The sequence below is a fragment of the Melanotaenia boesemani genome, chromosome 12 (genome assembly GCF_017639745.1).
Source record: "Melanotaenia boesemani isolate fMelBoe1 chromosome 12, fMelBoe1.pri, whole genome shotgun sequence".
Lineage (NCBI taxonomy): Eukaryota > Metazoa > Chordata > Actinopteri > Atheriniformes > Melanotaeniidae > Melanotaenia > Melanotaenia boesemani.
The window spans coordinates 9729843-9754396 of record NC_055693.1 but is presented as its reverse complement, the minus strand read 5'-3'; the positions used below and the strand labels follow the sequence as shown (position 1 = coordinate 9754396).

The 24554-nt window shown below is 38.2% G+C and overlaps 1 protein-coding gene across 17 annotated transcripts in view; it reads right to left on the bottom strand.

Moving 5' to 3' along the window:
- neb (nebulin) overlaps positions 1-24554 on the bottom strand; it is a 57539-nt gene that overhangs the window by 32665 nt on the left and 320 nt on the right. For 16 of the 17 annotated variants that reach the window (XM_042001262.1, XM_042001263.1, XM_042001267.1 and 13 more), the window contains exons 1-54: positions 16538-16610; positions 16327-16425; positions 15730-15834; positions 15536-15643; positions 15334-15447; positions 15055-15252; positions 14834-14941; positions 14623-14721; positions 14424-14528; positions 14094-14201; positions 13631-13942; positions 13303-13509; positions 13096-13200; positions 12901-13008; positions 12503-12814; positions 12192-12398; positions 11982-12086; positions 11735-11842; positions 11284-11595; positions 10935-11141; positions 10734-10838; positions 10511-10618; positions 10103-10414; positions 9806-10012; positions 9592-9696; positions 9391-9498; positions 8902-9213; positions 8581-8787; positions 8371-8475; positions 8069-8176; positions 7672-7983; positions 7379-7582; positions 6919-7023; positions 6694-6801; positions 6200-6511; positions 5907-6110; positions 5448-5552; positions 5222-5329; positions 4728-5039; positions 4412-4615; positions 4141-4245; positions 3829-3936; positions 3309-3620; positions 2918-3121; positions 2626-2730; positions 2417-2524; positions 2002-2313; positions 1715-1918; positions 1475-1579; positions 1274-1381; positions 859-1170; positions 564-767; positions 347-451; positions 114-221 (exon numbers count right to left, since the gene is read on the bottom strand). In XM_042001262.1, coding sequence (XP_041857196.1) covers positions 114-221; positions 347-451; positions 564-767; positions 859-1170; positions 1274-1381; positions 1475-1579; positions 1715-1918; positions 2002-2313; positions 2417-2524; positions 2626-2730; positions 2918-3121; positions 3309-3620; positions 3829-3936; positions 4141-4245; positions 4412-4615; positions 4728-5039; positions 5222-5329; positions 5448-5552; positions 5907-6110; positions 6200-6511; positions 6694-6801; positions 6919-7023; positions 7379-7582; positions 7672-7983; positions 8069-8176; positions 8371-8475; positions 8581-8787; positions 8902-9213; positions 9391-9498; positions 9592-9696; positions 9806-10012; positions 10103-10414; positions 10511-10618; positions 10734-10838; positions 10935-11141; positions 11284-11595; positions 11735-11842; positions 11982-12086; positions 12192-12398; positions 12503-12814; positions 12901-13008; positions 13096-13200; positions 13303-13509; positions 13631-13942; positions 14094-14201; positions 14424-14528; positions 14623-14721; positions 14834-14941; positions 15055-15252; positions 15334-15447; positions 15536-15643; positions 15730-15834; positions 16327-16425; positions 16538-16585 — 9126 coding nt within the window. In that variant the 5' untranslated portion in view covers positions 16586-16610. Of the gene's footprint in view, positions 1-113; positions 222-346; positions 452-563; positions 768-858; positions 1171-1273; positions 1382-1474; positions 1580-1714; positions 1919-2001; positions 2314-2416; positions 2525-2625; positions 2731-2917; positions 3122-3308; positions 3621-3828; positions 3937-4140; positions 4246-4411; positions 4616-4727; positions 5040-5221; positions 5330-5447; positions 5553-5906; positions 6111-6199; positions 6512-6693; positions 6802-6918; positions 7024-7378; positions 7583-7671; positions 7984-8068; positions 8177-8370; positions 8476-8580; positions 8788-8901; positions 9214-9390; positions 9499-9591; positions 9697-9805; positions 10013-10102; positions 10415-10510; positions 10619-10733; positions 10839-10934; positions 11142-11283; positions 11596-11734; positions 11843-11981; positions 12087-12191; positions 12399-12502; positions 12815-12900; positions 13009-13095; positions 13201-13302; positions 13510-13630; positions 13943-14093; positions 14202-14423; positions 14529-14622; positions 14722-14833; positions 14942-15054; positions 15253-15333; positions 15448-15535; positions 15644-15729; positions 15835-16326; positions 16426-16537; positions 16643-16741; positions 16850-16941; positions 17044-17296; positions 17414-17858; positions 17967-18058; positions 18164-18695; positions 18801-19905; positions 20011-20125; positions 20231-20343; positions 20449-20680; positions 20789-20893; positions 21002-21776; positions 21819-24554 lie in introns of those variants that run through there. The other variant, XM_042001278.1, reaches the window with a different exon arrangement.

Sequence of the window (24554 nt, the reverse complement as noted above, 5' to 3'; positions counted from 1 at the left end):
GATTCTTAATTCCATATAATATATTTGCAGGGAAATAAAAGAAAAACAACAAATAGAAAGCAGGCCGTAAAATGAAGGCAGTGTAAAATGTTTAGGAATGGATATAAACCTACATCACTGATGATGTTGCGGGATGTCTTGGCTGCTAAAACAGAAATAGCATCTTTGGGAAGGAAGTAGCCCTTGTTGATGGTGTCCATATAACCTTCACGATAATATTTCTGACGAAAAAGGAAAAATTACACTCTTAATTTATCAACAGACATAAAGTCAGCAGTTACTGATATGATGACAGTCTTTAATACAATGGTTGGTTATAAAACCACATGAAAAGATGCAGCATTACCAGACTGGTGTTGAGTTTGTTCTGCTTGGCCAGGACGATCTCTGGAGTGTCAGGCATGACGTGAAGGTTGGTCTTATCACTTTCCCAGGCAGCAACATATGCTTTCTGTAAACAGCAGATTAATCGTCAAAATCAAGATTTTCAAGTTCCCCTGTCTGGCATAAAACAAGAGCTCTCATACACTGCATTAATAATTAATAAGAACTGCATTCAGGACCTTGTTCATAATCTGGGCATTGGCTTGAGCGAGAGCATACGGCATGTCGACTGTCTGGGCGGTGAACTTAAAGTTGCTGGGAGGCTGGCGGTACTTCCTTTCGCTTAGAATCTCTGCTGCTTTCTTGGCTTTCTCCACATCAACTGAACCAATTGGGACCCATCCTGTTCCTTTAATCCATTCCATGTCGGCCTTGTACACAGCCTATAAGAGGAGGAAAAATAATCATCTTAATTCTTAAAAAGGAAAAATTCGATGTTCAGAAAATATATAATTAGAGACTCGGTGTACTTACATCACTCTGCAGGTCATAAGCCTTTCTGGCCTGGACCACATCATTGGAATCTGGGAGGCAGGTCCAGTTGTGAAGGTGAGTTCTGTAATTGAAATCATTGACCTGAATCTGGCATTTCTTGGCCAGTTCAAGATTCAGCATGTCCACTGGAAGGTGGAACTTGGTCTTGGACTTGTTGAAGTCCTTCTTGTACAGAACATCACTGGCAATCTTTCCTGAGTTCAGGGCCAGCACGATCAGGGGGTCGTCCTGGACGCTGAGAGCACCGATGTGGTGACCAACCTGCTTACGGTATCCTGTCTTGTACTTGTACTGTAAGGACACAGAAAATGAAGTTGTAGTTAACAAAATGAATATAAGCACATGTAAAAAGTTTAAAAAGTAGAAGAGAAAAACATTGAGCTGCGTTACATACATCACTGATAATTTCCCGTCCATGTTTGGCAGCAATAACAGCGACAGCATCAGGCTTGAGGTTGTAGCCCTTTCTGAACATCTTCTCAACATCTTCCCTGTATAGTTTCTGAAAAAAAAGAGAATACATGACAACAAATGAATTACTGAATCAAACATAGAAGTGACAAACAAGATCAAATAACAAAGAGACCAAACATACCTGGCTGATGTTGTAAGCATTAGCTTTGGAGAGCAACAACTCAGGAAGATCAGGGGTCACATGGGTCTTAATTTTGTCAGCCTCCCATGCAGCAATGTAATTTTTCTGTGGAGATATAGAATAAGGAAAGAATACATATAAAAATAAAAACTAAAAAAAACAAACCAAAAACTCAAATCACCAGTAAGATCCTGAATAAATCGGTCTAATAATGAAAACAAGAATATTAAATATCTTTACCTTATTCATGATCTCAGCATTTGTTTTGGCTAAGACTATGGGCATGGCAGTCATGTCCGTTTTGTATTTCAGTGTGTCTGGTTTCTGCCTGTACAGATGCTCACTGAGAATTTTTGCAGCATTTTTGGCCTTCAGGACATCCAGTGAACCGATGGGGATCCACCCAACACCAACAACCTCAGATAAGTCAGCTTTGTATACAGCCTGGCAGAGAAAGTGTAAAAATGTAATAACACATTTGTTCACACAAGCATATGACATAATACACAGAGGGTGTGAGTACGCACATCACTCTGAAGGTCGTAGGCTTTCCTGGCCTGGACCACATCATTGGAATCTGGGAGGCAGGTCCAGTTGTGAAGGTGAGTTCTGTAATTGAAATCATTGACCTGAATCTGGCATTTCTTGGCCAGTTCAAGATTCAGCATGTCCACTGGAAGGTTGAACTTGGTCTTGGACTTGTTGAAGTCCTTCTTGTACAGAGCATCACTGGCAATCTTGGCTGAGTTCAGAGCCAGCATGAGCAGAGGGTCGTCCTGGACGCTGCGGGCACCGATGTGGTGACCAATCTGCTTGCGGTATCCTGTCTTGTACTTGTACTAATGAAACCAAAAAATAAATAAATAGTTTTTGTTTCACCAATAACTTCTGTCACACAACATTAATCTATTAATTCTATAAAGAGTAGTATGAGAAACTCACGTCACTGATGATGTCTCTGGAGGCTTTAGCAGACTTGACAGAAATTGCTTCCACAGGCAAGAAGTAGCCTTTCTTGATAGTGTCCTCAAAACCTTGTCTGTATAGTTTCTGCAAGACATAAATGAATATTTTAGATGCACTTGCACCCAGTTTCATACTTCTAACATTTGCAACATCTCCTGTGAATGTGCAAAAATATTTAGACAAACCTTGCTCATTGTGACAGCATTTTGTTGAGCAAGGATAATTTCTGGGGTGTCAGGTTGGATATGCAGCTTGGTCTTGTCCTTCTCCCATGCTTCAATGTAGAGGCGCTAAAGGAAACAACATGAACACCACACTGTTAACTGAAGCTTTTCACCTGAGATATAACACAGGAAAATTTCCATGGAAATCAAGATAAAAATCAAATTAAACCTTGTTCATTGTAAAGGCATTATTCTTTGCCAGTACAATGTTCAAAGCATCTATGGGGCGACTAAAGGGAACAATGCTTTGTACCTTGTTCATAACCTGAGCATTGGCCTTAGCCAACACTAAGGGCATGTCCTCAGTAGTCATTTTGAAACTATAGTTGCTTGGGTGCTGACGGTACTTTCTTTCACTCAAAGCTTCTGCAGCCTTCTTGGCTTTCTCTACATCAAGCGAGCCAATGGGGACCCAGCCCAAACCTTGGAGCCACTTCAGGTCAGCTTTGTAGATGGCCTGTGAAACACAGCAGCACAGAATTTTAATTCATCAAAGACCTTGTAGCATAGAAAGAGATGATTATAAACAAATATGACAATGAAACTCACATCACTCTGCAAGTTGTAGGCATGCCTTAATTCTTAAAAGGAATAAAAAAATCCAGTGTTCAGAAAATATATAATTAGAGACTCGGTGTACTTACATCACTCTGCAGGTCATAAGCCTTTCTGGCCTGGACCACGTCATTGGAGTCGGGCAGACAAGTCCAGTTGTGCAGGCGAGTGATGTAGTTGGCGTGGTTGACCTGAATCTGGTTCTTCTTGGCCAGTTCAAAGGCCAGCATGTCCACTGGCAGGTTGAACTTGGTCTTGGACTTGTTGAAATCCTTCTTGTACAGAGCATCACTGGCAATCCTGGCTGAGTTCAGAGCCAGCATGAGCAGAGGGTCGTCCTGGATGCTGCGGGCCCCGATGTGGTGACCGACCTGCTTACGGTATCCTGTCTTGTACTTGTACTGGATAAATAATTAAAATCATTATTTTTTTGATAATTAACATCAGAATATACAACAGATTGAATTAAATAAATTCTTTTGTAGAATAAGGAATTCTCTATAGAGACATTGGAGTATTTTAATGTTCCATTTAAAACTCCAGCAGATTATAAAATAAATTATAAACAACTGTCACATTTCAGTTGATTGAGTACAGTAAAACACTTACATCACTGGCAATGTCCCTGGATGCTCTGGCAGCAATGATGGAAACTGCATCATTGCGAAGATCATATCCCTTCTTCTTTGCATCTTCATTCGCCTGTTTGTACTTTTTCTGTAAGCAAACACAGATGACATACATGTATTATCAAGTGAAAGTATAGCACACATGTGTTTACAATAACTATATTTTCTTTCTATACCAAACTGATGCTAGCATTGTTTGCTATAATTATTTAATTAAATTCTAGTTGATAATGATCCATATATGGTATTTCAGTTGCTTAGACATGGTTAACTGTTTTAAGTCTTCACTTACCTCGCTGTAGATGACACTGTTTGCCTTGGCGAGAAGTACGTCCATGGCATCGGGCATGACGTGGATCTTTGTCTTTTCATTCTCCCAGGCATCAATGTAAGCTTTCTGCAGTCGCAAAAAAATACTAAATATTAATAAATTAAAAAACAAACACATGATCATATACAAACACTGTAATCAGGCAAGTTTGCATTTTATAATAACTAAAAACTTTTCATATGATGTCCAATTAAACTTAGTTGATCTGTTTGCTTTTACACATGTTTCATACCTTGTTCATAACCTGAGCATTAGCCTTAGAAAGCACCATCGGCATGTCCTCAGTAGTTATCTTGAATTTGTAGTTGCTTGGGTGCTGACGATACTTTTTCTCACTCAGGGCTTCGCCGGCTTTCTTTGCCTTCTCAACATCCAGTGAACCTATTGGTACCCATCCAACACCCTGCAACATCTTCAGATCCTCCTTGTACACAGCCTGGATCATGGAAAGTGGTCATTGCAATAAAAAAATGCTCAAAACATAAAAAAAATATATATTTAAAATTGTAGAAACTTTCCACAGAGTAGATGCAATGACTCATACTTACATCACTCTGCAGGTCATAAGCCTTTCTGGCCTGGACCACATCATTGGAGTCGGGCAGGCAAGTCCAGTTGTGCAGGCGAGTGATGTAGTTGGCGTGGTTGACTTGGATCTGGTTCTTCTTGGCCAGTTCAAAGGCCAGCATGTCCACTGGAAGGTTGAACTTGGTCTTGGACTTGTTGAAGTCCTTCTTGTACAGAGCATCACTGGCAATCCTGGCTGAGTTCAGAGCCAGCATGAGCAGAGGGTCGTCCTGGATGCTGCGGGCCCCAATGTGGTGACCGACCTGCTTGCGGTATCCTGTCTTGTACTTGTACTACAAATGAAAAGCAAAACAACATAGCAAAATATTACTGGCACAGTAAACCAATAATAAAAATAACATTGCTGAATTTTAGTCATTTAAATGTAAGTTTCAGTATGTAATAAACTGCCCATTTAAGTGTATTCTTTAAAGAAATTATGATTAATGCAAAGAGTTGAAACTGAACCACTTACATCACTGGCAATATCCCTGGTGGCCTTTGCTGCAATAATGGAAATTGCATCATTTCGTAGGTCATATCCCTTCTTCTTGGCCTCTTCATATGCCTGCTTGTACTTGCTCTGTACAAAAACATAAAATAAATGTCTTTATTTATCTACTATGGAATATATTGTGGAGTATGCTGTTTTAAAAAAAAAATACGCCAGCAACTTTTTGATTATGTTCAGAAGGACTTACCTCACTGTAGATGATTTTGTTTGCTTTGGCCAGGACAACATCCATAGCATCAGGCATGACATGGATGGTGGTCTTGTCTTTCTCCCAGGCTTGTATGTAAGCTGACTGTAAAGTTATTAATTTAATTTATTAGACATATTAAAAAAAAAATGGCATTTAGAACATTTTTTGTTTGAATTAATGATGAATTTAACCATAAAACATAGCAAAATAGTACTGCCTGTTTGAATAAAGCCAGATCTGAGTTAACAAAAGGATAGACTTCACCATTGTTGCTTGTATGCATATAAAGAATTTAATAAATATTAACATTCACCTTAATAAATTTGTCTATTTCAGATTCTTCTATATTAGCTACCCTTTTTATGTTGTTAAATAAGTAAGAAAAGGTGTGACAATCAAAATGATAAAATAAATTAAAGTGAAACACTGTGGAGAAAAAAATGGATTATTTCATACCTTGTTCATAACCTGAGCATTAGCCTTAGCCAGCACCATCGGCATGTCCTCAGTAGTTATCTTGAATTTGTAGTTGCTTGGGTGCTGGCGATATTTTTTCTCACTCAGGGCTTCGCCAGCTTTCTTTGCCTTTTCAACATCCAGTGAACCTATTGGTACCCATCCAACACCCTGCAACATCTTCAGATCCTCCTTGTACACAGCCTGGATGAAACACAGCATTTTAATGGTAAAATGTTAAAAAGCAGACAAAAAAAGATTTTCTCATATTAAATTTAAGGACTCCAACTTACATCACTCTGCAAGTTGTAGGCATGCCTGGCCTGGACCACATCATTGGAGTCGGGCAAACAAGTCCAGTTGTGCAGGCGAGTGATGTAGTTGGCGTGGTTGACTTGGATCTGGTTCTTCTTGGCCAGCTCAAAGGCCAGCATATCCACTGGAAGGTTGAACTTGGTCTTGGACTTGTTGAAGTCCTTCTTGTACAGAGCATCACTGGCAATCCTGGCTGAGTTCAGAGCCAGCATGAGCAGAGGGTCGTCCTGGATGCTGCGGGCCCCAATGTGGTGACCGACCTGCTTACGGTATCCTGTCTTGTACTTGTACTACAAATGAAAAGCAAAACAACATAGCAAAATATTACTGACACAGTAAACCAATAATAAAAATAACATTGCTGAATTTTAGTCATTTAAATGTAAGTTTCAGTATGTAATAAACTGCCCATTTAAGTGTATTCTTTAAAGAAATTATGATTAATGCAAAGAGTTGAAACTGAACCACTTACATCACTGGCAATATTCCTGGAGGCCTTTGCTGCAATAATGGAAATTGCATCATTTCGTAGGTCATATCCCTTCTTCTTGGCCTCTTCATATGCCTGCTTGTACTTGCTCTGTACAAAAACATAAAATAAATGTCTTTATTTATCTACTATGGAATATATTGTGGGGTATGCTGTTTAAAAAAAAATACGTCAGCAACTTTTTGATTATGTTCAGAAGGGACTTACCTCACTGTAGATGATTTTGTTTGCTTTGGCCAGGACAACATCCATAGCATCAGGCATGACATGGATGGTGGTCTTGTCTTTCTCCCAGGCTTGTATGTAAGCTGACTGTAAAGTTATTAATTTAATTTATTCAGACATAATTTTAAAAAAATGGCATTTAGAACATTTTTTGTTTGAATTAATGATGAATTTAACCATAGAACATAGCAAAATAGTACTGCCTGTTTGAATAAAGCCAGATCTGAGTTAACAAAAGGATAGACTTCACCATTGTTGCTTGTATGCATATAAAGAATTTAATAAATATTAACATTCACCTTAATAAATTTGTCTTTTTCAGATTCTTCTATATTAGCTACCCTTTTTATGTTGTTAAATAAGTAAGAAAAGTTATGACAATCAAAATGATAAAATAAATTAAAGTGAAACACTGTGGAGAAAAAAATGGATTATTTCATACCTTGTTCATAACCTGAGCATTGGCCTTAGCCAGCACCATCGGCATGTCCTCAGTAGTCATTTTGAAGCTGTAGTTGCTTGGGTGCTGACGATATTTTTTCTCACTCAGGGCTTCGCCGGCTTTCTTTGCCTTCTCAACATCCAGTGAACCTATTGGTACCCATCCAACACCCTGCAACATCTTCAGATCCTCCTTGTACACAGCCTGGATGAAACACAGCATTTTATTAGTAAAATGTTAAAAAGCAGACAAAAAAAGATTTTCTCATATTAAATTTAAGGACTACTACTTACATCACTCTGCAAGTTGTAGGCATGCCTGGCCTGGACCACATCATTGGAGTCAGGCAGGCAAGTCCAGTTGTGCAGGCGAGTGATGTAGTTGGCGTGGTTGACTTGGATCTGGTTCTTCTTGGCCAGTTCAAAAGCCAGCATGTCCACTGGCAGGTGGAACTTGGTCTTGGACTTGTTGAAGTCCTTCTTGTACAGAGCATCACTGGCAATCCTGGCTGAGTTCAGAGCCAGCATGAGCAGAGGGTCGTCCTGGATGCTGCGGGCCCCGATGTGGTGTCCGACCTGCTTACGGTATCCTGTCTTGTACTTGAACTAAAGAAAGTAATAGTTTTAGTCAGACTTTTCATCAACAAACCAATGATGGTACAAAATGTGGTGCAGAAATTCAGACACTTACATCACTAGCAATAACTGTGGAGGCTTTAGCTGCCTGAATTTGAATGGCATCAGCACGAAGATTATGACCCTTCTTCTTTGAGAGCTCATTATCCAATTTATAGAGTTTCTGATGAGGGAGAGAAGAGCAAAGTACAATTTTACAAAGGAAAGCATGTCTTTTTTAAATAAAAATATACAGCAACTTGAATTAATGTTCACATTTCTGATTTAACAAAATCCATAGATGTTGCCCAAGCATATAAGGAAAATCAGATCTGACAGAAAAAATGCATCCAGTAGTATTCAAGCAATATACCATACCTCACTGTAGTTTTTCTTGTTATCTCTTGCCAGAACAATGTCCATTGCATCTGGCATGATATGGATTGAAGTCTTGTCTTTATCCCAGGCTTTGGTGTAGGATTGCTAAAAGCAAAAATATAGATGACTGTTGGATTTCAGAAAAAATCCACAGATATATACAGATATAGAAATATTTTAGCTACATCTATAAGACATCCTGTCCATTACCTTATCCATAATGCGATTGTTGGCAGTGGCTAGAGTCAGGTCCATAGACTGCATGTCCTTGGTGAATTTCAAGTTGCTGGGAGGCTGACGGTACAGTTTCTCGTTGAGAGCATTTCCTGCTGTTTTTGCTTTCTCTACATCCAGCGAACCAATAGGAACCCAACCAATTCCTTTAATGTAGCTGTCATACTCCTTCTTGTACTGGTTCTGAAGTTGCATAACAATAGAAGATTCATTTATTTATTAGTGTGTCATAATTACATAAGACCACAATTAAATGTTTAACAAATAAATACAACTTGAAGAATATATTCTACATACATCACTGGCGATGAACTGCATGTTACGAGCCAGCTCTAGGTTCATGGCATCTGGAAGTACAGTGTAGTGAGAGATAATCTTCTTGTATCCAGTCATAGTTTGAGCAGCAGAGGCCTTCTTGGCATGGACTACACTCATCATGTCCACTGGGGAGTGATACTTCAGCTTGGATTTGTTGTAGTCCTTCTTGTAGAGCTTGTCACTCTGCATTTTGGCGATCTCCATGTAGTGAACCAGCAGTGGATCATCCTGGATGCTACGGAAGCCAACATGGTGGCCTCTTGCCTTCTCATATGCCAGTTTGTACTTGTACTGTGACAGCAAATATGAATCTTGTCATTCACAAAGACTGTTGTCAGATATGTGTGTATGTACACTACAAATCGAAAGTTTGGACACACTTTCCCATTTGATTTAATGGGAAGGTGTGTCTAAACTTTTGATTGGTAGTGTATATTGGCTTAAAAAACAAAGTTTTTCACAACTTACGTTACTGGCAATAGTGGTACCGGACTTTGCAGCCAGAATAGAGATGGCATCTGGTTTAAGGTTGTAGCCCTTATTGGCCATCTCCACAACACCTGCTTTGTAAAGTTTCTACAAAAAAGTTAAATAAAACAGTTTTTACAAATCATTTACAGTATTAGCCATAACGAAAGTAATTAATCAGTTGTTATTGATTCCTCTTACATTGCTCATGTTGAGGGCATTAGCCTTAGCAAGGACAATCTCAGGAGCATCTGGCATCACATGGACGGTCAGTTTGTCTTTTTCCCATGCTGCAGTGTATGCTTTCTGTAAATGAGGACAACAGAAAAACAGTTGAATCATGATTGTTTTGAATGGTGTCATACTGTCATTCTTGTGGCTTTGCATTTCAGAGCACATTTAAAAAATGTGTCACCTTGTTCATGATCTGGTTGTTCGCAGTAGCCAGCGCCACGTCCATGGAGTCCATCAGTTTCCTGAACTTGAAATTGGATGGATGAGTGCGATATTTGTGTTCACTCAGAATCTGACCACCAACTTTAGCAGTCTCAACTGAAAGTGAACCAATAGGGACCCATCCAATGCCTCTAATATAGTTATTCCATTCAGACTTGTAGTTCCACTGAAATGAAAGTAAGACCTTGTGAATCAGGATTATGCAACAATTATGCAGCAGTGTTAACAGGTGATATTTTCACAATTTCAAACTTACGTCACTAGACTGCATGTTCATGGTGCGTGCAAGCTGTAGGTTCATGGCATCAGGGAGGAGAGAATTAGTGTGCTGGATCTGTCTGTATCCAGCCATAGTTTGAGCAACAGAGGCCTTCTTGGCATGGACTACACTCATCATATCCACTGGGGAGTGATACTTCAGCTTGGATTTGTTGTAGTCCTTTTTGTAGAGCTTGTCACTCTGCAGTTTGGCGATCTCCATGTAGTGAACCAGCAGAGGATCATCCTGGAGGCTGCGGAAGCCAACATGGTGGCCTCTTGCCTTCTCATATGCCAGTTTGTACTTGTACTGTAATAACAGAAATTAACTGTTTACCAAACTGTATATGATTTGTAGTATAAAATAAAAGTCTTCGTTAGGTACAGGAATTTATTGCTAACTCACATTACTAGCAATAGTGGTACCAGACTTTGCAGCCAGAATTGGGATGGCATCTGCTTTGAGGTGGTAGCCCTTATTAGCCATCTCCACAACACCAGCTTTGTAAAGTTTCTGTGAGAAAAAAAAATGCAAATGACCATTATAACAGAAACATCAATATATGGAAAAAAATTATATAAATACCAAATATTTATTTAATGCAGCATAATACAATGGAATGTCTTACATTGCTCATGTTAAGTGCATTTGCCTTGGCCAACACAATCTCAGGAGCATCTGGCATGACATGGACCGTCAATTTGTCCTTTTCCCAAGCTGAAGTGTATGCTTGCTGTCAATAGGGAGAATAAACAAACAAATGAGTTATCACATGTATTCAAATTTACTATTCATGTTTTGTAACTTTATATACTTGAATATGCCACACCTTGTTCATGATCTTGTTATTGGCAGTAGCCAGAACCAGGTCCATGGAGTCCATCAATTTGCTAAACTTAAATGTTGATGGATGAGTGCGATACTTCTTCTCACTCTGAATGTCACCACCAACTTTAGCTGTTTCAACCCCAATTGAGCCAATAGGTACCCAACCGATTCCTCGGACAAAGTTGTTCCAATCAGATTTGTAATTCACCTGAAAAGCAAAGTAATAAAGTATTATCACACACCAGGTTCAAAGTTAAAATGAATCTGTCAATTAGTTCTAATTTAGTTACATTTCAAACATGGTTTTGATCCAAGAATAATCCATGCCTATAACTGTCACTAAAACTCACATCACTTGACTGGAAATTCATGTTTCGACACAGCTGCAGGTGCATGCTGTCCGGAAGAAGGAAGAAGCTGTGGGGGATCTTCCTGTATCCAGTCATAGTCTGCACGGTAGATGCATGCTTAGCATGAACTACACTCATCATGTCTACTGGGGTGTGATACTTCAGCTTGGCCTTATGGTAGTCCTTTTTGTAGAGCTTGTCGCTCTGTATCTTTGCCACTTCCATGTAGTGAACCAACAAAGGATCATCTTGGAGGCTGCGGAAACCAACATGGTGGCCCTTGGCCTTCTCATAGTCTTTCTTATACTGGACCTAAAATAAAAAAGGAAATGAGGTAGCTATGAGGAGCCAGTTTAGGTCATCCTTTAAAAAGAAAAAGTGCAGAAGGGCATTCTTTGTTAAACATGTATATATATATATATATATATATATATATATATATATTACATACATTGCTGGCAATATGTCTGCCTTGTTTTGCATGCAGAATAGAAATAGCATCCGGCTTCATATCATATCCCTTGGCAATGTCTTCCAGCCATTTGTGCTTGTAGTGACTCTGCAAATAAAAAACAGTGTTACCACAATTTTTGTACAAAAGTAATTCACATAAACACATATTTACATATTTAACTTGCATATGTGGTTATTAAACATTGTCAAAGTTGAATGTTCAGTTAAATAATCTGTGCCCTTACCTCACTCATGGTCTGAGCATTGAATTTAGCCTGGAGGAACTCTGGACTGTCAGCTGGTAGATTATAAGTGTGCATGAATTTCTCACCAGACGCTTTGTAAGCAGTCTAGAGGGGAAAAGGAAAGTGCATTTAAAAAAAAATGTAAGATGAGATTTAATCTGACATACATAAATTTTATAATATACTTAAGGACAAAGGGGATTTCTTTACTTGGTTCATATTCTTTGTGTTGGCCATAGCCAGGACCATGTTCATGGCATCAGTCTTGCTTGTATATTTGAAAGTACTGGGATGCTGGCGATAGCCCCTTTCATCTAATGCATTTTTGGCAGTTTTGGCTTTTTCAACATCCACAGAACCAATGGGAACCCATCCTAAACCTTTGCAGTAGTTGTTGTAATCTGATTTGTAGACATTCTTTGGGCATATAGAAAACAAATAACATGCTTATTAACATTTTATTCATTGTACTGTGTTAGCATTATATTTTGGTAACATGTGAGCGACAAGTGAAAGCATACATCACTCTGAATGGTCATCATGCCGCGACACAGCTGCAGGTGCATGTTGTCCGGAAGAAGGAAGAAGCTGTGGGGGATCTTTCTGTATCCAGTCATAGTCTGCACGGTAGATGCATGCTTAGCATGTACGACACTCATCATGTCTACTGGGGTGTGATACTTCAGCTTGGCCTTATGGTAGTCCTTCTTGTAGTTTTTGTCACTTTGCATCTTAGCCACTTCCATGTAGTGTACCAACAGAGGATCATCCTTAAGGCTGCGGAAGCCAACGTGGTGGCCCTTCGCCTTTTCATATGCCAGCTTATACTTGTACTGTATAAAAGATAAAGTATTATAAATAACATCCTTGAATGTTCTTTAAATGTAATTTGAATTACATTAGTACAATCACAACTTACATTACTGGCAATGTCTCTTGAAGATTTTGCAGCAATAATGGGAATTGCATCTTCTTTCACGTGATGTCCTTTTAGCAAATCTTGACGATGAGAGTGGGTGTAGTAATTCTAGATGAAAGTGAATGAGTTATTTCACGAATATAGCAATACTTTCCTCTCTATAACTGTTTATAAACACAAAAGTATGCAACTAACCTGGCTGATGTTGACAGCATTATACCTGGCTTGCATCAGTTCAGGGGCATCGGGTGGAAGATGGTAAGTGTGCATGAATTTCTCTCCACTGGCTTTATATTCTTTCTGTGTAGTTACAATGAGGAGATAGAGTTATGACTATGCTGAAGAAAATTATCAGACTTTTTTTGACCAAATTAAAGCTTTTGTCTGTTTTCCCATCCTCACCGCATTCATTATCTTGGCATTGGCCTTGGCCAGCTCCATGTTCATGGAGTCAGTGACACTGGTAAATTTGATCGTGGAGGGGTGCTGCCGATAGTTTTTCTCATCAAGGGCCTTTGCTGCCGTCTTGGCTTTTTCCACATCCAGGGAACCAATTGGGACCCAGCCAATTCCCTTTACTCCGGTCTCATAATCCAGTTTGTAGTTGTACTGGAAAACAAGGATTACCAAAGAATTATCACCAGATCATTTGGGACTGTTCAGACAAATTCTATGATTATTTACCTACTATATATCACAAACATCCCAACAAGGGTTTATTTCAACTTACATCACTGGAATTGTAGTTCATTGAGCGAGCAAGTGCTAGATTCATAGCGTCAGGCAGAAGACAGTAATTATGGTGATGCTGCTTGTAGCCAGCAAAGGTCTGCACTTTTGTAGCATGTTTAGCCTGAACCAAGCTCAACATGTCCACTGGAGAGTGATACTTCAGCTTGGCCTTGTGGTAGTCCTTCTTGTAGAGCTTGTCACTCTGGATTTTGGCCACTGCCATGTAGTGAACCAGCAGAGGATCGTCCTGGAGGCTGCGGAAGCCAACGTGGTGACCTTTAGCCTTTTCATAGGCCTTTTTGTATTGGACCTGGTGGTCAAGACACACACAGGTTTCTGATTGTCTGGCATTCAAAGAGTTTTAATTATTATGTGAAGCAGAACAACATAGACCAAACTGTATGGTAAAATGGATTGCGAGGATGCCTCTCCATCACAGGGCAAACATCACTTAGACTTACATCACTGGCAGCATGTCTGGCTGCTTTAGCAGCAAGAACAGAGATAGCATCAGGCTTCAGGTCATAACCTTTAGCAATGATCTCATGCCAGGCAAGCTTGTAGTAGTTCTGAAATCACAGTTTACAGACAAAAACAGAGAAACAAATAAAAAAAAATTATTATACAATACCATGAATCTCTTATATTTCTATGTACACCTTTGCACCAACAGTATGGGGGCATACTTTAAAAAGCTATAGAAAGTTACTGTATCAAAGTGAGCCAGAAGAATTTTTTTTTAGTTTTTTTAAATAAGAAACATATCATTTCTCAGTTTTTGTATGCATCACCTGGCTGACATTGTAGGCATTGCACCTGGCCTGGAGCAGCTCAGGAACATCAGGAGGCAGAGAGTACTTCTGATGGATCTCCTCAAGACCTCTCTTATAGAACCGCTATGAGGACAGAAAGCCAAAGGAGAAAAAATCACACGAAAACATTTTCTGATAAGCTCAACATGACTGATGGTGAGAATGACGGTGAACTCACATCACTTCTCTGAAGCTGATTGACTTTGGCCTGCAGCATAACGGGGTGGTCATCAATAGATGTAAAGCGGATTGTGTCTGGGTTCTGTCTGTATTTTTTCTAAAGGAAGCAATGAAATGAATGCATTATTCGGTTAAATGTCTCAGAAGCCATCAAATATAACCTTTTTTATGATTAAAGGAAAAGTAATGTGATCCAGTTACACGCATACCTCATTAAGGATCTCACCGGCTTTCTTTGCCTTTTCTACCTCTATGGAGCCAAAGGGGACCCATGGAGTACCTTTAGTGTTGGCGTTGTAGTCAGCCTTGTACTCATTCTTTGTGAAAGGAAAACATATTGAGAGAGTATAGACAATTAAAATAATAACCATGGAATGTGTCTTGATAAAATGATTGAAAACAAAATTGAAGCTTCTTGGCCTTTACTTACATCACTCTGGATGATATTGGCTTTCTTGGCCAGATCCAGCAGCACACTGTCATAAGGAAGGAAGTAGTTGGGGTTGATCTTTCTGTACCCAGCCATACTGGCAATTGCCTGGGATTTCTTGGCTAGTGTGACTGAAACCATATCCAGTGGTGTATGGTACTTGGTCTTTATTTTTTCATAGTCCTTCTTATATTCACGCTGTGAAGATATCAGTGAGATATTGTTCAGTTGTGCCCTATTCGCTCAGCTGTAAAAAATATGAAGGAGCCAACAACTTACATCGCTTTGGATTTTTGCCACGTGAACAGAGTGCAAGATCTTGGGATCGTCATTAATGCTGAGGGCTCCGACCATCTGCCCCTTGTTCTTCTCATACTCCTTTTTATACCTGACCTGCAAAGAGGATGAAAAGTTTAGATTAAATTGTGTAGACAAAAAGCTGGCAAAGAATGATTAAGTCTATTAAGCCTAGCACACTTACATCACTGGCAATGTTTGTGTGAGCACGAGCAGCAAGGATTGATATGGCATCTCCCTTGACCTCAAACTTCTTCGCTTTAGACTTCTCCCAATCATACTTATAACAATTCTGCAATGAGAAAATTATGTCATTCGTGTAACTGTAAAGAATCAAGTTCAGTCAAATGTTAGAGGTTGACAGAAATCAGTACTTACGTCACTTAGGTTAAAAGCGTTAACTCTGGACTGGATGAAGAAGGGGTAGTCTGGGGGCAGACTGCACTTGAACTTTGTTTCTTCATACTTTGCCTTGTAGTTTAACTGCAAAAAAAAATAAATATAAATTTTCTTTAAAATATTCTGGTAAAGTGCTGTTTGATTTCCTGACATCAGAGGGCAGCAGTGTGTTGGCTGGAAATTCTGACTAAACCTTTTCTCGGCTTCCCTGGGCCTGATCACAAGGTTTATTCTGGGCCAACTGAATGCTTGTTTCTATTTATACCGCATTGAAATGGTTCTCCAGTTTCCATGGAGCCCATAGAAAGACAGCTGGGCTGCGTGGATGATTGGGCACATTTACTAGTGATCTGCATTTCTAGGAGAATTTGATCTGAAGGATTAGTTGCTGATTGTAGCAAATTCAGTAAACACATGTCCAAAACAAAACATAATTTCACTATGAAGAAGCTGATATAAATCACTGTCATAATAACCAAATAACAGATATATTGGTGTGGGTTATTATTACATCATATTACAGTGGGAGTTTGAATGCATATCAGTGGAAAGGTGATTAAAAAAAAAGATACATACGTCACTTAGCTGTTTGGCGTTGATTTGGGCTTGAACGAGGACTGGCGAATCCACAACTTGTGTAAATTTCACAGTGTCTGGATGGTGCCGGTAAACTGTCTGAAAAACATAAAATGGAAAAAAAATGTATCATACCTATAAGTATGTAAAAATAACATTGATGGCAGGTCAGTTCAGCAAACAGATATTTTAATTGGCAATAACAACTTACATCTTTACACTGCTGAAGCTTCTTCGTTGCTTCATATTCAGGTGTCATAGTTTGAGGAAAGAAGCATCTGGTTTTTATGTCTTCATAATCTGCTTTATACATTTGCTGTGAAAAGACAAGAACAAGTTTTGATTAATATATGATAAAGAAAATAAGAAATTACACAAATTTTGAAAAAGGAAACCACTGTGTGCTGTGAATTACCTCATTTTTCATTTCCTCAACTTTCTGGCAGTGAAGCATATAGAGGTCTTCATAGCTGCCAATGTAATGGCCCTTCACCTCATTCTCATACTTGTTTTTGTAATGTGTCTAAAGATATTAAAATAATAAAATGCATGTATTATTAAAAATTAAAACAACAGGTGTTTTTTAAGTGAGAACCTGTGAATTCGTTTTCTTACATCAGTGAACTGTTTGAGGACTGAATCCATCTGAAACTTTGGTGTGTCACAGTAGTTGATGCTGGAACCCCTTGCTTTCTCATAGCTGGCCTTATACACTTTCTGCAAGATTTAAGGAAAAAAGTAATGGGGGGAAAAAAGGCTGATCAGTAATTCAGATTTAAAAAAGCAAAATAAACAAATAGTGCCACTAATTCAATAACCCACATTGGGAAACATCATATATTACACCCACTTCAATCACTGAAGTAGTCACCTCATTCTTTGATTAAGACAAACTCTTACATAGCTCAGTTATTCTGAGTTGATGCAGCATAGCAATAATATTTTCTATAAAATGTAAAACAACACCCACATCACTGAGGATGGTGCCAGCGTATCTGAGCTGTCTCAGGAGTGGATTCTCTGTGGCAGGGAGTGTGTTGTAGTCACACTGCGCTTTTGACTTCTCATATTCCTTCTTGTATTGGACCTGAACACATAAACAGATCAGTATCAGCAAAAAAAAAACAAACAAACAAAAAAAAAACAGACAAAACAAAATTTAAGAAAATGGGTAAAAGAGGTTTATTCACAAAGTTAAGTTGATGAAAGAAGTGCATCTTCGTTGTCTTCTAACAGGATGCATGTTTTCCTTGTGTGTGAATGTGTGGGCGGCTATGAGGGATACAGGAACTGAAAAGCCTCTTCAAACAGTTTCATATGTTGTTCTTACTGCGTACTGTTGACACTACACACTGAATCCTTGCAGCAGCAGTGATGTAGTATGAGCACAAAACAGTTTCTTTGTCCATGTACTCAGTCTGCAGACACATTGCTCTCTGAGACATGTTTTTTTGCTCCGACGTGTATGCACATGACACAGGTCTTCTAAAAGCTCTAATACCTTTTGTGTATTTAAGTATTAGTGTGCTTACCTCACTAGCAGCAATACGAGCCTTCTTGTTTGTGCTGTAAACGGGTGTGTCCGTTTGCATGAAATAAATTTGGTCTTTTGAATCCTCATAAAGTTGAGTGTATTTTCTCTGGAAGAAAAAAAAAAACAAAATAATCAGATGCAACCACACACAGCCCTATAAATCTGAAAATCCTGTGCTTGGTGGTAGTTAGCCCTTACATCGCTGAGGTTATCCATTGCCATCCTGGCGATGGCGACATCAAAGTAGGGTGTTTCACACCACTGACCCTTCACATTTTTATTGTAATCTTCCTTGTATTTAAGCTGTGGAAAATTAAAGAAGTGAAAACATTAATAGACATGTTTTGTTGTTTTTTGTAGAAATGGATGACAGTCCATTAATATCTCCACATATTTATCAGCACACATTTAGAATCCCAGTAATTTGAACCTATTGTTAGCATGTCCCTTCCAGCTCAGTGCGGCCAATAATGTCACAGAGCAGGTGGTGAGTTATTCCTAGCAGTTGCTTGGGGTTAGTTGGTGTCTGAGGGCACTGTTTTTGTGGGTTTTTTTTTTTTTTTACAAGCGCACTGTGTACGCAGATTAGAGTATTCAAAATGCAGCTTTAGAAGATAGGAAAGGCCATACAATTAGACAGAATTTGCTGTCCATGAAGCATTTTATTGTGCTCTTATAAATATGTAAAGTGAGAACTTATGATAACACCATATGCACTAATTCTAATTTTCTATTGCCTTCAGTAAATATTTATTCATAAGTTCAAGTGTCTGGCTAATGCATCCTGAAAGCATGAAGGCATTAAAGAATGTGTCTGTAAGACAATTTGACTTACATCACTGCGCTGATGGGCCACTTTCTTGGCCAGCTCCACTTCAGGAGGATCAGGCAAGGATGTGTACTTGGCTTTGCGCTCATCATGACCCTTCTTATAGATAATCTGTTAAAGGAAAACACAGGAAGCAATAAAATTCATTGGTGTAGTTAATTCTTTAGCATCAGTTGTCTTAAATGCACAGTCTCACTGGGATTTACCTACAATAGCAGAAAGTCAAATACTAGGGGCCACAAGAAGAGGGAGAGGAAAAAGGTTCATTTTAACAGTTAAAGGGATTAATTATTGATTATCCATCTGTCTCAACACAAACAAGTGGACTTTGAAATAAAAGGTGTATTTTTTTCTTTCAGAAGTGACTGATGTATACAAGCAATCCACCCAACTAACTCCAAAGAAAACAATGCTTTACGGATGAACGATATACTGTAATTTGGGGGATAATTTAGCAATACCTGCTACTTATCTTATATTACATATAAAGTTTAAAATCACAATCGAATAATTTTTATATCTGCATTATACTATGGAGCTTTTTACTTGTTAAACCCTAAAAAATAGCCAAATAACAGAATGCACATTTAGCTTGTAATCATTGTCTCATAAGTTGAATCTTGTTCACATATTTGTATGCCTGATATTTATTACATCATACAGTGTAATATTATAACAAAAAAAATCTCTCTGCAAAGTTTGTTTTAAAAACATTCAGCTGTTACTTTAAGGGGGAAAGCCCTAAAAAAGTAATAAACTTTGAGGTTATATGTCATTTTTAATAAGGTTCCTAAAGAACGATATTAATTTGTTAGCGTTGTTTTTTTCATTTATTTAATCTAATTAATAAAATCTTCCAAACGCCGCAGGTGATCTGTCCTGTTTCCTGCAGGAGCATCGCTCGTTTGTTGTGTGCTGTGGGCGTCTATACAGCTGTACAACACTTGATATGCTTGCTTTGCTTACAGTAGTAGCAAAGGGTTTTTTGGTAATAACCATATTTTTTACCTCGCTACGTGCCCTAATATATATATATATATGTGCATCCATGTGATTTGTACATTTGTGTGCTGATAATAAGGCTCCCCTGAAAGCCCTTGTGTAATGTGCCACATTACCCAACCTAGAGTCTCACTTACATTCAAAAAGTGATTGTTAGTACACTATACATTCTTATGTAGCTGATAAATGAGTATTAATAATTTATTCAGCTTACATCACTGAGGACCTCCTGAGCCTTGGCCACCCTGCGCAGCTCAGGGCTATCACTGTAAGGGTAGTACATGGTCTTGTCTTCATCCCAGGCTTCTGTGTAAAGTTTCTGACAAGGAAAGATGTACAACAAGTGTTTAACTATTGCTCTTTTTATAAAATTATTTATGTTTATCCATGTTTTGGTCATGAAATTCAATACATAAATACCACATTGGACCTACTTTGCTATAGTTAGCAGCATTCTTTACAGCCAGGACCAGCTCAGGAGCATCAGGAGGAAGCAGGTACCTGTCCTTAGTCTCATCCCACTTCTGTCTGTACAGGACCTACAAGAGATTAACAACAACATTGATGGTAAACAGACAGATTTAATGACAATAATGATGATAATAATCTATTTCAAAATGTTTCCCTATCAGTAAAAGCTTAAGTAATTTACCTTGCTGATCAGATCTGACACACGCTTGACGTGAGCAACCTCTCTTGCTTCGCCATCATATAAGCTTGTAGTTCGGACCTTGTTTCCCTCCATGCGGTATTTAACCTAATGGTAATATATGTAATTTAATATTACTCGTAATGACAACAAGATCAAAGCAAGTTTCAGAAAGTGAGCTTTAGTTTTCCATCATAATTTTGTTCAAATTTATCATGCTGACATTCATACAGAATTCATACAAATTTCAAAACAAAAGGATTAAAATCAGCAATTTTCCAATCTCATAGGCCCTCCACCTTCATTCTTAGGACCCTAGAACCATAGTTCTCAGCATTACCTCACTAAGTTGCTCCTGGGCCTTCCTGATGCGGATTATTTCGGGTGTTTCAGTTGTAATGGCAGGAGGCGTCCCTCTGGACAAGTCGTAAGCCTGGCGGTACTTATTCTGTCACAGGCAACAGCATTATTTAAAGTTACACAGACATGACTTGGAGAACAGAAGTAAAAAGAAGACTTTATTTGGCCATAAAGCAAAACTCTTGTTTCTTACATGGCTGAACTGCTCCAGCATCTTCTGGCTGTGGGCCAGGTATGGAGTCATAAACTTGGAAGTATCAACCTTCACCTTCTTCCTAACTTTCCTGGTGGGCAAGCCAGACTGGAAATGGACAGATAGAAAACAGTCAACAATCCAATTAATTAGCTGAGAAAGGTTAACTGATTACAAGAAACATAATGGAAGGAAACCAAGCATACATCCACCAAGATGAAGAGCTTACACAAAGCATATTATACTGTATGAAGCATAATTTTTTATTATTATTAAATAAGGATTACACTACATTTAAAATGATGTAAGTCTCCTACAAAATTGATAAGCATAGTGGTTCTGCAGAACAGCCATTACTCTAATTACTCACCTTCAATAACTGATGTGATGCTAGTTAAGATTTATTCAGCACTAATTTATTCTACATGTGAGTCAGTGAGCGCTTAAACCATGCTGGAAGAAGGGTAACTAAAGGACAGACAAATCCAAGGCAACCAAAGAAAAGGACTTTAGTACACAGAGACTCCTACAATATCCATGAGTTAATTCTGCTGCATGCAGTAGCAAGCTCAGCAACACATATACACACAGACTACACTCTATTTGTGGAATGGCTGCTAAAGCTACAGAGAGGCAAAGTTGAAAAAAAGGCACAAACTGCCTAAAAATGAGCTTTTTTTTTGTTACAGGTCTTTATGTTGAGTTAAACTGATATCTAATGGCATCACAAAGCTTTATTTGTGGAAAAAGAAGACATACACCGCTGAGAAAGCTAAAGACACAATGTGTTCACAGAGTAAATCATCATTTCAGTCATGCAGACAAGGGACACAAGGATCTCTGCCCTGCTTGAACTGTTGTACCTTGGGAGGAGGTGCTTTACCTGAAGGAACTGAGTCCTGTGCTCAGTGTGAGTCGTCATGATCTGCTCAACATATATCAAATATAAAACACACTCTGGGTTTTATGAACTTCCAAAAAGAACGTTACGGGAGAAACAGCACAGTATTTTTAGATTGAGGGTGATTTTTCCTCAGCTCTGGTTTCACTACCACTGACTCTTCCTCAAGTAAAATCAGGTATCACTCTGCAATGCGCCTGATTAGCATCTGTTCTATAAAATGACCAAACAATCCAATAAGTTCCTAAAACTGGAAGACTTTTCTCATCAGTGTCTAAAAAGAAGGGTGAAACCTCCAGACAGGAATACACTATGATGTCATTGTGATAGCAGTTAAATTGAGCTTGTATTTCACAGAGGATAAAGAAGCATTAATATCCTCAGTGCTATGTGAACCAGGCCGCTCAGAATCTTTGATCCTCAGACTAAATTTATAAACACCAGATGACAATAATTCTATTTTTATTGTCATTTCATGCACCATTGCTGCTGTTATCAGTTGCTACAGCAGTAAACAGCAGTTTAGACAGCTTCATGATCCCCATGTCTGTTCACAAGCAGCTTTCATGGCTTTAAAGGACTGGTTCACACAAATAAAAAAAATATATATTTTCTTTAGTAAAACTTAAACTTTCAGGTAGGTCTGGCTTGATTGTTTTTTTCTTGGCTTCTCGATTTTTGCTTTCAGCCCAACAAAGTTCAGGATGGTTCATGTGACAGATGTGGCTGCAGAGGCTATAATGCATTGCAGCATCAGTTGAGCTTCATTTCTGTTTCATTTAATTAAGTAGATTTTAGGTAGACAACTTTAGTGTGCAATTATCAAAATGTTCCATTATTTAAAGGCTCTATAATGAACTGTTTTAAATAAAGGGAGTGACTTTATCTTTTTATTATCTTATTATTATAAAGGTTGTCCAAATCATTATATATTTCAAATCTCATCCATCAAGATCCAGACTATTTTGGCCTCAAATTGTTTAGGCTTGCTTTGAAACTAGTAAAATAAAACCTTAATTTTGGGAGAAAATAAACTTTAGGGCATTTAAAAATTAATCTTTGAAAACTGCTATAAAGGCAGGTAAGATAAGATAATGTCACATTACTGAGGAAAAGCATATTGTAAGACGTATAATTAAGAAAAGATAATCTACTATAGATCTTTAAAAATACCTAAATAATAAAACTTGTTCTTTTTAGTTACATAACAGTTACCAACCACATTCCTACATATGTACTGCTCAATAGCATTTCTTACACACAGAATATCTAAAATACACTTCAATTTTCTTAATAGAACAATGAAACTCTTGGGAATCATACAGAGGTGATTATTATGAGCTAGGAAACTCCAGAAGCTTACAAAGATCCTTTAAGCCTGAAAAAAATCTAAAAGTATGCTAGCCAGAGCTGAGAGAAAGAACATCTCAATCACTTTAAACAACATTTGTAAGAGGCTTTAATATCCAAATCTATCAGACAGGAGAGAACCATAGGTGTAGATGAGCACTGAGTCAGTATTAACTACACATCCCTACAATGTAGTGCACAACAACCCCTCTCTACACTGCATTTTCATCCATGAATCTGCCTCCCTTAAGCTAATTTCCAGCTATGTAAATTTAACAAGCTCGAGGGTACTGGAGTGTGATTTACAGCACAGTGGCTCGTCTCATTTTCACTCCATCTCTCATTCCTTCTTTACCTCCCCCTCCCCTCCATCTCTCTATGTGCTGTAGAAGTCAATTTCTAAATTTGTCTGAATGCCAGACAGAACTTTACGCTCCTCTCATTACTGACAAAGAAGTCAAGTAACTTTTAAGTTAAAAGGAATAATGCGGAAAATCTGAATCACTGATGTTTACAGATAAAAATAAGAACACACTTCATAAAAATAACATATATATAAACTAGGACTTTGTCAATTATGTAATATATGTGTTACCTGAAAAGCACTATGTTTTTCCCCATTCTGTAGAATAGATAACAAGCCATCTTACTTTTTTACTGAAAAACAATGCAACTTTTCTCCACAGTACAGATGAAAGTACTAGTGAAATCAGAGTGTATTGATGTGGTATCTATTCATCAGTCCCACCTCCCAAACGATTTGCATCTTTGCAGTAAAGATGGCAAATCTACTTTAAACTGTTGATATGTTATATGGGAGCTAAATGATTACAAAAAATATCTTTCTATGTTAAGGTAATATGGTGAAGAACAATCATTCAAGCTCCACTATAAGATATCACCAGTACGAACAAATACAAGGCTAACTTTAACCCTGTTTCACCAGGAAACATGGGATTAAATGTTTGCCTTCTGCTTTCACTCTTCCATCAGACACTGCCACGGAGATCTTAAAACAAAACATTTCACACACAAAATCATAATAAGACATAAATATTCTGAAACATCACAAGAAATGAAGGTCAATTAAATAATCTGGAGAAAATATGACTGCAAAGTCACTGATGAAGAATTTGAATGGGTCGTTTTAAATGGCAGAGCCCCAGAATCCTTGTAATACAAGCTTAGCACTAATTATAAAGGAAAGATACCACCTTCCTATATGAGTGGTTTGGGAAACTATGCCACTGATGGACTTAATTTAAACTCTTGGGTCATATGCAGAGGTCTGCAGGGCAAAAAAAAATGACGTCAGCTGTTTAATAATAACATCACTAGATTGCATTTTTCAAATGTCGTGTGGCTGTCTGCCATAAAACAAAGGCAAAATATCTACACTTTAACAAGTAC